The sequence below is a fragment of the Maylandia zebra genome, linkage group LG16, assembly GCF_041146795.1.
Source record: "Maylandia zebra isolate NMK-2024a linkage group LG16, Mzebra_GT3a, whole genome shotgun sequence".
Taxonomy (NCBI): Eukaryota; Metazoa; Chordata; class Actinopteri; order Cichliformes; family Cichlidae; genus Maylandia; species Maylandia zebra.
In genome coordinates, this window is record NC_135182.1 from 18,608,586 (window position 1) to 18,621,214 (window position 12,629).

The following is a 12,629-nucleotide window of genomic DNA, read 5'->3' on the forward strand; positions in this document are numbered from 1 at the left end:
ACAAAACCTTGAATACGTGTGCACCACTCACCTGGTACTCACAGATGATGTCGCACGCCCACGTGGGGTTTTCAAGCAAATTTTATGCTGTCAACTTTGCACAGATCCACAAATGTAAGCTGCCTGTATAGATGATTTTTGTTTGTTTATTTCAAATAAAGTGGACACTTGTAAAGGCAGAAAGTAAAAGAACAGTAAAGTAAATGTAAAAGTTTATTTATGTAGCATATTTTACAGACAGATGTCGCAAAGTGCTTCACAAGAGAGGTATCAAAAACACAATACAGTCATAAATACATCATACAAGCCCTGGTCTAATTAAAAGATTTTCGAAATAAAAATGTCTTTAGCTGCTTTTTGAAGGTCTCCACCGAGTCCAAACGCTGTACAAAGGAAGTGCATTCAACAGTCTGGGTGCAACAGCTTGGAAAGATCAGTCCCCTCGAGTTCTGAAACAAGTGTGGTGGACCACTTGTCTAAAACTAGGTGGAGTCCAACTGAAAACTTTTGCATGTGTGCGTTTAAAAAAAACAAAAAAAAGTTTCTGCTGTTCAGTCATCTCCACTTCGACTGGTGTTCATAGGCACTGATTCACCCCAGAGAGATGGCCCTGACTTGTTTCCCAGTGAGCCTTTACTTCTGCACATTGTGACTACGAGTAGCAATAGGACTAAAACTAAGACGATGAGAATTACAATAGCTATTATTATATAAGTCCTTGTGCTACATTCAGAATCGGCATTAGCATCACCTGCAAAGAAGAAGACAAAGAAAGGTATTTCCACATCTTTTGATATTTACTGAGAAAAATGACGTGTTAAGAGAAATGTGTCAAGACATGCCTACCTTCTGTGAGAACACTGACATTGAAATGCCCTGACTTTTCCACTGCAACTTTTCTCCACCCACGAGACAGAGAAGGCAGCCACTCCTCTACCTCACAGAAATACAGGCCACTATTTTCAGGACCAGGATTCAAGAACGTGAGGCTGAATTGGCTGGGGTCAGGGTGGTCGTATCTCAGGCGAACATTCTCCCCAAACCTGTCCTGTAGAGTCGAGTTTCTGTAGACTGTAAATATGGGGCGCTGTTTCGTTTCTATTTCTTTCTGCCAAAACCATGTGACCTGGAACTTGGATTCATGACTGGATTGTTTGTTGATGTTACAGGGGATAGTCAAATCCTGGTTTCTGCTTGTATTCATCTCTGCTTCCTCCTTTGGAATAGAGAGATTGTTTTCTGTGAATACGCACAAGGATAAAACTTTTGTTTAACAAGGTATCAGACCTGATAAGACCTGATAATTCCATTTCTTGAGAAACTTGATGTAAACCCTTTCAAAATGTTTTTCTCCAGTTGTTTTATAAATGTATTCTCACCTTACCAAATATTTAATTCTAACTTTTAGATACTTCACAGTATAGACACAGTTCTGATCAAATCACCAATGATTTACTAATGTCAGCTGTCTCTAGGCTCTTAAACATACTCGTGCTCCTTGATCTGAACTCTTCTTTCGATATAATCTCTCATTACAAATAAAGAGATTAGAATGCGTTAGTAATGTTACCTTGGGTGTTAAAGACTTATAGGGCTAATGAAGGAAAAAAAAATCAGGAAAAATCAGGAAAGAGGAGGAGAAAAACATCCATGCAAACATAAGCTACAACATTAAGAACATTAACATTCCAACAGAACACTTCTAAAACTGTGATCATACCTGTTACTTTTACACTGAGTTTGATAGCACCACCACTGTCTGAGGCCTTCAGCTGCCAGTGAGCTTCATTATCCAGCTGGTATTGATCCACTTGGCACCAGTAGGTTCCACTATCCTCTTCATGGGCTTTCTGAATACTTAGGTAAAAGCTTTTCTCAGTGGGTCTGGACAGGCGTAGCCGCTCCTGCAGGCCTCTGGTGTCATTGTTCTCTGGGTAACTCACCAGGCCGGTGTGATCAAGCTCCACCAGGGAGGCTTTCTTCAAAGAAGAACTGTGTGCAGCATAATGCCAAATGACTCGATAGAAAACCGAAGAACCAGAAGCTCCTGAGGTGATGCTACAGTTGAGCTTGACTTCTTCTCCTTCTTTGGCAGTCAGCTGCTGCTCTTTCTTATCTAAACGAAGGTTGGGGGCTAGAAAATAGAAATAAGAAGATGAAGTTATATATTTCTAAATGGCATGTTTCATTTATTTTTGTGCTTATTGTATATGGCATGTGAAGTAATAAAGTAATGAAAAATAAATGTATTCACCAGGCTCAGTAATTGTTAGCACTGTGCTTTTGGACACTGTTGAGAGCAGATACCATTCACCACGAGGATCTTGAAGCCACTCGCCCACTTTGCATGTATATAAACCTTTATCTGAGATTCGAGCTTGCCGAATAATCAGTTCAAAAGTGGGTCCTTTGCTGCGCCTCATGCTGATTCGCTGACGCAGGTCCACCTGGGATTCCGTTACTATGGAATTCCGGTCCAAGCTTACAATGGTCTTATTTCCTGCATTTTCCTCATGCAGCCAGGTGATCGAATAGAGTGATGATTCAGACGTTTTTTTGACGATGGAGCATGTTATTGTTATGTCAGTGCTTATAGTTCTTGTCAACGCAGGAATAGGTGACACATCAAGCCTGCTTACTAGAAAAGGAGACAACATTTTCATTATTTTCTGAGGAAACTGGGAAAAAATGACTCTTTCTATTTAATGATGCCTCAAAATGGCTGCAGCTGGCAGTACCTGGGTTGTTTACTATCACAGAAAGCTGATTGGATGCTTTCAACTCCTTGTGCACATTCTTCAGTAAGACAGACACATTACACTGGTAGCTTCCTCCTTCTCTGTGGCTGGTACCAATGACCAGCAGATAGTACATGACTTCAGTTTTTCTGCTTTCTACTCGTAGCTGGTAGTGGTTCTGATCTGCAGACCAACTGATGGTGCCATCAGGGGAAAGTGTCAGGATGGTGTCTGGTGTTTTAGCCTCACGTTGCACGCTCCAAGTCACTGTTACCGGCATGTGTGGACCTTTGACCCGGCACATCAACTCCAATTTTTCTCCAACAATCACCCGAGTCTTGCGACTGATTAGAGACACTCCCATCAGCGTGTCTGACACAAAAATCCAAAATGGTCAGTGACAGCAAGTAAGAAAGGAGAAGCTGGTGATCAAGCAATCATTAGTGTTGAAAGCAAAAAAAAATCATGCATCATTTCATCTTTTAAAAAAGAAAATGTTAGCTTGAATACACAAAAATGACTTTCATCCAATATGTGTCATGACATCTATGTCTCAAGCTTATAAATGCATGCATTAGCCAGCTTTAGCCATATATTTATGCAGCTACGTGTCATTTTTAAAAACTGTAAGCGAAACCTAAACCACATTTGCCCTAAAACAAAATATTCAGTCAAACACAAACATTCTAAGGATAGCTTTTTTTGCCTGAAAGCCTGGCTTGGCAAAAAACCCCATTTGTGCATGTGGTTTGTTAATGTGTAACCTACCCGCTGAGTGTTAATGTCTCCTGTCATATAGTTATGAAAATGCAAAGAAATTAAAATAATTCCTTTTACCATCCTGCCTATTAGTCTGATATTCAGCATTGTTTGCCTATTATAACCACTACCCTCCTTTCACATATGCTGCTCACCGTTGCCTCTATAACTTATATGTCCAAAGAAACAGCTAATCCTGAGCTGCCCCTGTGATATACTCATTTGTAATTCTGTCCATCATCAAGATGCAATGAAAACATTAGCATCATCAAACCTGTTTTGACAGAGCCAACAAATCATACTTCACAGAAAGTTAAACCTTCCCAAAGTGGTTTTAGAAAAGCTCAACAAATCACACCACTCAATAAGAACAAACACCTGTTACAATGAAGGTAATATCATATGTCTTGAATAGTTTGTACTACACAAACACACAGACACATCTTACCTATAGAAGTCACTGTCACAGTGGTAGTTTGTGTCTGGTTGTGAGTGTTGCCATTAGGTTTGCGCTCAGACACAGCACACTGGTACACTCCTGAATCAGACAGTGTGACCTCATCAAGCGCTAGGGTGAAGTTGTCAGTAGATGGACGCATCACCTTCACTTTGCGACTCATGAACTCCTCTGCTATCTCTGTAACACCCTCCTCATTTATACTGATGATGTCGGTGAACGAGGCCGTTGGTGTTGATTTGTGTTGCCAGGTGACAGAGAGCTGACCTTGAACCCCATCCACTTTACAGGAGAGATGCAGCCCGCCCCCTTCGGCCACATTTACAGCCTGCTGCATTTTGACTGTCAGCCTGTTTTCTGTGAGGAGATGAGGCAACAGACAGATAGTACTGCTGTGTTTGAGAAGACAAAATAATTTCCCTAACAGTAAAAAAAAAAAACAGAAACAAAAATATGCAACCTAACACTTTGTTTAAGCCTTAATACCAACAGATTCAAATCAACAATGTAAAAAGGAAAGTGAAATAAACCCTGAATAACTGAGTGTGTGTGTTCACTATGACAAACCCTGGGGCTGAAATGCTACAACAAATAATATTCAGTCAAACATTCTGAAGACAGTTTTGTTTTCTGAAAGTCGCACTCACAATTCAGCTAAGAAACACACAAAACAAAACAACTTTTGCTTTTTGTTAATAACTGTGCAATCTGATTGTTGAGTGTTGAGATGTGGAAACCTAAAATTTTGACTCATGACAATGCAAAGAGTAAATCCACTAAACAACATGATTTTGCTTTGTAGACGTATTCCATCTAGATTTCCTGTGGGGAAATGTAACGTTTGATTTAATGTTGTTCAGTAAACAAAAGAAGGGTTCCCAAAGTATTACATTAAGACTCTCAATATCAGTATGTTTTGGATATTTGTCTGCCATTTTCTTGTAATATGTCACTACGGATTAAAGTGCTTAATGAATATATCTGCAAGTAAACAGCTAATTACTCAAACTGACCAAAATCCATATATTTACTTTGTTATTCCTTCTGTAATATTTGAAGTGTAGTTTAACAAAGAAGTGTTAGAATTTATGATAGAAACACCTGTTACAATGAAGGTAATATCATATCTTACATAGTTTGTACTACACAAACACACAGACACATCTTACCTATAGAAGTCACTGTCACAGTGGTAGTTTGTGCCTGGTTGTGAGTCTTGCTGTTAGGTTTGCGCTCAGACACAGCACACCGGTACACTCCTGAATCAGACAGTGTGACCTCATCAAGCTCTAAGGTGAAGTTGTGAGTAGCTGGACGCATCACCCTCACTTTGCGACTCATGAACTCCTCTGCTATCTCTGTAACACCCTCCTGACTTATACTGATGATCTCGGTGAACGAGGCCATTTGTGCTGATTTGAGTTGCCAGGTGACAGACAGTTGACCTTGAACCCCATCCACTTTACAGGAGAGATGCAGCCCGCCCCCTTCGGTGACATTTCCTGCCTGCTGCATTTTGATTGACAGCCTGTTTTCTGTGAGGAGATGAGGCAACAGAAAGAGTTAATAACGTTCGATAAAATTAACCTAGTGTATGGGAACTTACAGGTTCCTGGTGCTGAGGTAACAAAAGGCTGTGCACCAGGTGTGGTAGGCCTTTGTCTTGTTCAGTGAACGGGGTTGATTAAATACCGGCCTTATCTTTGTGCAGTAAATGTACTATCAGCTAGATGAGTCACTTTAGCCGATTAATTACTAACCTGGGGCTGGATGTTTCTTTTAGAGCTATGTCATAAACTTAAAACAAAACAAAACAGTGTGTTAGTGAAGTACCTCTTGACCCATTTTGTTATTTTATTGATGCAAATTTATGTTAAAGCCCTTCCTCAGAACCTTAACCTGTAGCTGTGGGGATTTACATGTTTAATTATTGAGCATATTTGTAGCAATGCAGTCGTGTATGATGTGTTAATGCTATGCGTGATTCTAATTATTCCTTGCTTCTGTTTCGAATTCCAGTCATGTGCCAATTATTATCCACTGGAGTTTTTAAATGGTTCCTATTTAAATTTTTTTGTTTTAGATATTGTGTTAGTGATTTTAACCCTGGTCCTGCTGCTATATTTAAGGTTTCCTGGTAGCAGCCGGTGTATTCACTGGAAGTGGTCGGGTGTTAGGTCGGACCTGGTGAGGTGATGGAATTGAGTGTAGTGGGTTTTGGAGTGTGATAACTGAGTTAATACATAATAATTTTAATAGTGCTTCACACTGTGCCACAACCTCTGTGTGTGCCCGTGTCCAGTGAATTTTAGTAGGACCAGTGGATGTAGTCAATGAAGCTACTTATAACAACAGCTGAAGTGGATATTTTGACTGCAGTGTTTGTCACAACTTCTTCACTCCTCTCTTTGGGAGCAGACAAACAATGTAAAGGTACAGTGACTTAACCCCCTGAATAACTGAGTGTATATGTGTTCACTTTGACACACCTGTGGCTGAGACGGTGACCCGCTGTGGGCTGGAGTCTTTGGGTTCTCCCTCAATAAAAGTATCATCTTGGCCTCTCTCTTGAGGCCAGACTGTACAGATATACTCTCCCTGGTCCTCAGTTCTCACAGGCTTTAAGATGAGACGGTAATTTCTGTTCCCAGTTCGGGCAGCTCTGAGCTCTCCATTTTTCTGTCGAACACTGTACTCCGGTGCCACAGTGAGAACGCCTGTGGGACCAATGCGGGCCAGCTCCACACTTCCCTTGAGCCATGCTACAGAGAAGAATCTTTTCTCCACGTCCTGTGTGTTTATATTACAGGACAGCATCAGCTCCTGCCCCTCCTGCAGCGCTGCCGGCTGTGCTGAGATTTCCACTGCCAGAGACGGAGACGATGGCTCCACCACCTCTACTCAAGACAAAAAATGAAAACAGTGAGACATTCACACAGGTGTCTATAGGATAAGTAAACATTAATGTGCTGACCAATATCAAGATGTGTTATAAATATAGCACGACTGAGTAAAATTCCAACCTGTGGCTTTAACTGTCAGGGTCATTTCTTCTGCATTCTTCTGTATGATGATGTACCAGGAGCCATCAGGATCTTGGATCCACTCCTGAGCCTGGCAGTAGATCCTACCTTGGTCTGATGGCTCAACCTCAGCCATCTTTAGGCTGTACGAGGCCTCTCCCCATTTATCTAAGCGTATGAGACCTGCTTGGTAACGCCTTTCAAACCCCTGGCCTGGGCTCAGTGTAAAATCTCTATTCAGAGAAATGATAGGCTGAGCGTCCTCCTGTCCATCTTTATGGAGATACCAGGCAACAGACAGATGGGTGTGCTGGCTGGTGCTGCTAGAGGCCAGGCATGTTAAAGTCAGAGCTTCACCCTCGTTTAAGCTCAGTGGTGTGGAAGCAGATGATGAGACACTCAAGGAGTCTTCAATCACTATGAAACCACATCAGAGAAATCAAAAGTCATGAATGCTCTGACATCATCGGTACCATACCTACATGAAGACACATTCAAGCGTTATGACTGAAAATCAGGATGGTGATTGATTACCTTTAACGACTGTCTTAGCAGAATACTCTCCATCATAAGCACCTTCTAAGTTGACTGCAGTACATTCATATTCCCCTTCATCAGTTTTCTGCAGGCTTTTTATCTCGAAGCGGACTGAGTTTGGTGAGAGACGTTTCAAAGTAATTTCATTTTTTCTCACACGGGTTAGGTGAGAAGAATATCCAAAAGTATCTTCATGTGAACTGATGATTTGGATCTCAAAGTCTGGGTTTGAAGGCTTCGTCATACGGAATTCAAAATGTTTGTCAGTGTTTTCATTTCTGAAGCCACTCACACTGCAGGTGATGTAGAGGGGAGAGCCTAACACACGATACAGAGGCCCAGCTTGTACTTCAGTTTTCACTCTGGCCTCTCCTGAGTAAAGCAGAGACAAAACACAAATGAAGTCATCTGAATCCTGAAACTTTGAAGTGTCACTCATGTATTTACAAGTATATTTATAAGTATCTAACATATACTGTAGGTTATGGCACACTGCATGAATTGTGCATAGAACATCCATTGATATACAGGTGCACACAATGTTTTCAGAAAGATTTTGACATTTTTTATTTTTTGAGGTCTTATTTCCCTGTGGAAATATGTTTGTATGACATTTATGATTAAAAGAAAATGTTTGCAAGTTTTGTCAGATATCACCTGTAACGGTGTGTGCTGTTGGCTCGATTGGCTTTATTTATTTCATGCAGGAATATATATTTTTCCCCACAGAAAGCAAACATTACTACTTTGTCATAAAAGTGATTCGTGAAAAGTGAAAATAATTTGGAGGAGCTAATTTTCTGTAGCAACTAAACTGATATTAAACTATGGAGACCAAAAAAGAATTAACATTTATCAATCAGTGAGTTTACTCTGAGGTTTCTGCTAAATATAATTTCATAAAATGTGAAAAAAACATTTACAGACAACACAAACAACATCTTGGGTTTATCTGAGACATTAAAATTAATATTATGGAACTACAGGAATTCACTGTACTACTTACCACAATATAAAAGTTGACCCAAGCAGAGAATCACACCCGCCCTCCAAAGAGAGAGCACGAAACTCATCGTGTGCCTTCAACTTCAGGCTCAACACTGTACGTCCTCGGCTGCGATCAAGCCCTTGGTTAATGTGTACTGTGTGATCTCTCTGTGCCTTTTCATGCCTTGATTTGCCTGCGCTTCAGGTACGTTACGAACCTCTTTGAAACCTTTCACGCCGTAAATGGGAACATAATGACGTGCAATTTCTTGGAAATGTTATTGCGCGTCCCGCTGAGGGAGACGGCTACTATTGTGATTGGCCTGTTCAGACTGCTCCTGTGCATTTCCGGTGTTCTGACAAAACGTCCTACTTTGGCAAAACGTCCTACCGCAAGTAGTTTATGCACATTTCTGTTGTCACAGATTCATTCCAGCACAAATGTAAGTAGGTATAATGGTTTGCCACTTAACTTTGCCCATCAGAGTATGCTTGTAGCTCATAATTATAAAGCCAGGACGGTTTGCCACTTCATTTTAGCCGTTAAAGTATGCTTGTAGGTCACATTCACAAAGGTAGCATGATTTGACACGTAATTTACCTGTCAGAGTATGTGTCTAGCTGTTATTAACAAAGGTAAGATGATTTTCCACTGAATTCTAGCTGTAAAATGATGCTTCTAGCTCATATTCACAAAGGTAGGATTGTTCGCCACTTAATTTTAGCTGTTAAAGTATGCTTGTACGTCACATTTACAAAGGTAGGACGGTTTAGCACTTAATTTTACCCATCAGAGTATGTTCGTAGCTTATATTCACATAGGTAGGATTGTCCGCCACTGAAATTCGTGTTGTGCGCATGCGTAGAAACAACGGGTAGGATGGATTCCCAGAACACCTGGCCTCGTACATGTCAGTGAATTCCTGTCGGGAAATTGCCAAACAGTGTACGAAGAAGTGGAAAAACTGGAACGACAACTGGGCTTCTTTTTTTTTTTCTTGCTTCCCCAAAACAAGTGGGGAGAGAGAAGGGCAAAACTGACCACCGCTAGACATTACAAATACATGTCTTAAAAATAAAACCTGCTAGACAGCAAGTCGCTTCCACCTCTGAATTCGTGCAAACGAAACTCATGTCTTTGCGCGTTCCCAGCAGGTAATGCACGTTTTTGACATTGACATTTACATCCTTGATCAGATTCTTGCATAGGCAGCTTGAGAGAAAGTAGTTAATTATGCTGCTTAGGACCACCCCATCTAAATTCGGCCACTTACTGCAAACTTTGCAAGCTTGAATGTGGTTGTTTGAATGATGCTGTATATTAATGAGGCAATAGTACCACCTAGTGGAGAACATAAAGACGTACAGTTTATCCAGTCATATTCAAATCGGCATTTTAATTTGCAGACTACTTAAAAATAGTGGGGGACTTTATTTTTAAATGTTCATAAAATTAACAAAATAACGTTTTATGTGTTTGTCATTCTCTACCCTGATGCCATAAAAATATTCTTAGGTATGTTCAAAAAAGACATAAAGAGCTTCACAGCAGCAGTTTCTACTCTTAAAAACCTTGGCACTGTTGCAGACTGGTGGCCTGTCCAGGGTACACCTCGCCCTGTGGTGGCTGGGAAAGGCTCCAGCCCCTCCAGGACCCTGAATTGGGCATGCAGATGAGAATGAATGGATGTATTCAACAGAAATGCTAAGAAAGTATTTTAGGTAGGAGACTGTATTAGTCCTTAAACAAAATACACATTTGTGAGACAAATACAGAAAGTAGTATGGGGAAAAAACATTTTATGAAGTGAGTATCAATCAGAAAACATCCATCTATCCTTATTACCGTATTCACCATATTAAATTCTGGTTAAGAGAAAAGAGACTTGAAATGATGAAAGAAAATGTATTCTAGTGTAAACTGTTCAGGACATGTGTTTAAGAATAAAAATATTAGAAATTCACTCTGAATGAGACAGAATAGAAACTGCAAACAAACCAGAAATGCTCTGTAGGCTAAACCGTGAAGCTTCTACAGGCCACATGCCAATCAGTGATGTTTTTAATTAGCAGCAAAAAAAGAAAACCAGCTAGAGATGCAAAGTGTTTTTACCTTTCCCTGCACTGCCATGCTTCGTCCCTGTTTGAATCAGCATGGATTATAATCATAACAGAAACTAGGGATCTATAGAAGTAATATATGGCACAGATTCCCAATTTATTCACACCTCCTATGGAACAATACATAAATAACACCAGGAGTTTTTTCCCAGTTCAAGTTGGCACATAATTAAGCAGAAGCCTGCTAATAATGGGTGAATTGCATGTAGTATCATGTATCATGAAACCTTTTCTTAGCTTCATTAGGACTTTGAGTCTTCTTTTGAGCTATAGACTGAACAATATGATATTCCTACATCTCAATTAGATCATGTCTTTGTCCTAAAGTCCTATTTTGAGACTTACAGTGTTTCACAGACCTGCATGTTTCATTGTCACATCAAGCTGCTGCTCAAAATGCAGGTGAAAGACACACTTACAGAAACATTGAAAGAAATAAGGGTTAAGTTTTCCAGAATTATAGATTTGATTAACCTCTTAAGCCCCAACGCCCCCTGATACGGGGGCAAAAGGCAGGAGATCAGGTAGGCTTGGGGTTTAAGAGGTTAAAGAAAATTGGGGGGGATGGAGATCTTGGCTGTGAACCAGAGGCTATGGAATCAGTTTGGAGCCACCCATAAGGACCAGCGGGTTTCCCCGGACATCTTCTGTTCCTTCAGGAAACTGCAGTCACCTTCTATGAGTGCTCACACGCTGTTGTTTTAGCAGACTTAATGTTTAACATGTTTGCAGTCTAAATGTTGGGGAATATTGCTGACATTTATATTTTGGACTAATTGGAATTTCTTTTCTTGCAGTTTTAGGATCTTGAACACTGGAATCTTGAGCTGATGATGGTTCTGGACTCAATATCGAAGGACCACAAAACTCAGTAGCTGTACTGAAGTTAACAACCATCAGATCGTCTTTATTATTATTGCCAACACGATGGAAAAGAAATATTGCATCCTGTTGTTGGAGCTAGATGGAAACCTAGGGGTTCGTCAACGTTATCTAGACATTTCACCCAAAAAATGTCCTCATGGTGGTGCTAGAGGTGAGGCCACGGGATCCACAACATTACAAGTGGCACTAATATTCTTCCTGGCACTTTGCCATTTAAGTGTGCTAAACAACCAGACAGGCAGCATGCACAACTGACATATGAAATCTACTCATTGTTTGTGTATGCAGGTACGGACAAACAGAGTCATTGTTTTTGTAAAAGCAGTGTTCTTTCAGTGTCATTTCCCACGAAAAGAAGGGGAAATGTGTAAGCCTACTGCTTTAATATCACTGACCTCTATCATATAAAATTATATAAAATCATATCCGTCAATGCAACATTTGTGCAGTGATTTGCCTCCCAAATTTTTTGGGGTTTTTTGTTTGCCCCGACAGTCATTGCCATGGCAACACAAGCAAGTGAAATTACAGTAACGTTTAGGGGGAGGCTGTACCAAGGAGCCGAGTCCACCACTTTGTAAAATTCAACCAATTCAAAAATTCAAAACAGCACAACATCTCTCTGAGGCCGAGAGAACTACAGTCTGCCATAAAGTGCTCTTTTAGTCTCTCACATCTTTCAGAGCGACGCTGCAAGTTTTACCTCAACTTGTATACAAACACCACACAAAAGCCTTCCTTTTCTTTCAGCTGTTCACTGAAAAGGAAAGGCAACAAGTTGATTCAATTCTAGTCTTTTGCACAGATGGACTGTTAAAGATTCATAGAGGGTGATGCAGGAAGCATTGAGTGAAATAGAGAAAGAATGACAGAGTGTGAGACAGCACACATATATAGTACATTGCATCCTATGTGCCCCTGCATAGCCACACACTATTATTGTTTATGTCTTTTTATATTTTTTTTATTTTGACACATTGACACGTCAAAGTGCTGACTTTATTTTTCACTTTGAAAGCACTCACATCAACATAAAAGCAGTCCTTCAGGGGCAGTAGACCTGCCCAAGCCTATAACTTTTGAAAAAATAAAATTCATAGAGGAATACAATCCATAAAAAGT

At 40.4% G+C, this 12,629-nt stretch overlaps 1 protein-coding gene and 1 long non-coding RNA gene across 2 annotated transcripts; one reads left to right on the forward strand and one right to left on the reverse strand.

The window, feature by feature from the left end:
* Positions 1–200: 200 nt before the first annotated feature.
* Positions 201–8,726, reverse strand: LOC106675103 (immunoglobulin superfamily member 2). The gene is made up of 11 exons (XM_076874928.1): positions 8,521–8,726; positions 7,512–7,886; positions 6,978–7,394; positions 6,444–6,851; positions 5,124–5,489; positions 3,946–4,311; positions 2,739–3,110; positions 2,255–2,638; positions 1,721–2,134; positions 847–1,239; positions 201–751 (listed from the first exon to the last, which is right to left on the reverse strand). The coding sequence occupies exons 1-11, from the start codon at positions 8,585–8,587 to the stop codon at positions 552–554; spliced, it is 3,762 nt and encodes a 1,253-aa protein (XP_076731043.1). The 5' UTR covers positions 8,588–8,726; the 3' UTR covers positions 201–551.
* A 112-nt stretch (positions 8,727–8,838) lies between these two features.
* Positions 8,839–11,945, forward strand: LOC105941057 (uncharacterized). Its single transcript, XR_001167692.3, has 2 exons — positions 8,839–8,944; positions 11,420–11,945. It is a non-coding gene; the product is annotated as an uncharacterized LOC105941057 (long non-coding RNA).
* Positions 11,946–12,629: the final 684 nt, after the last annotated feature.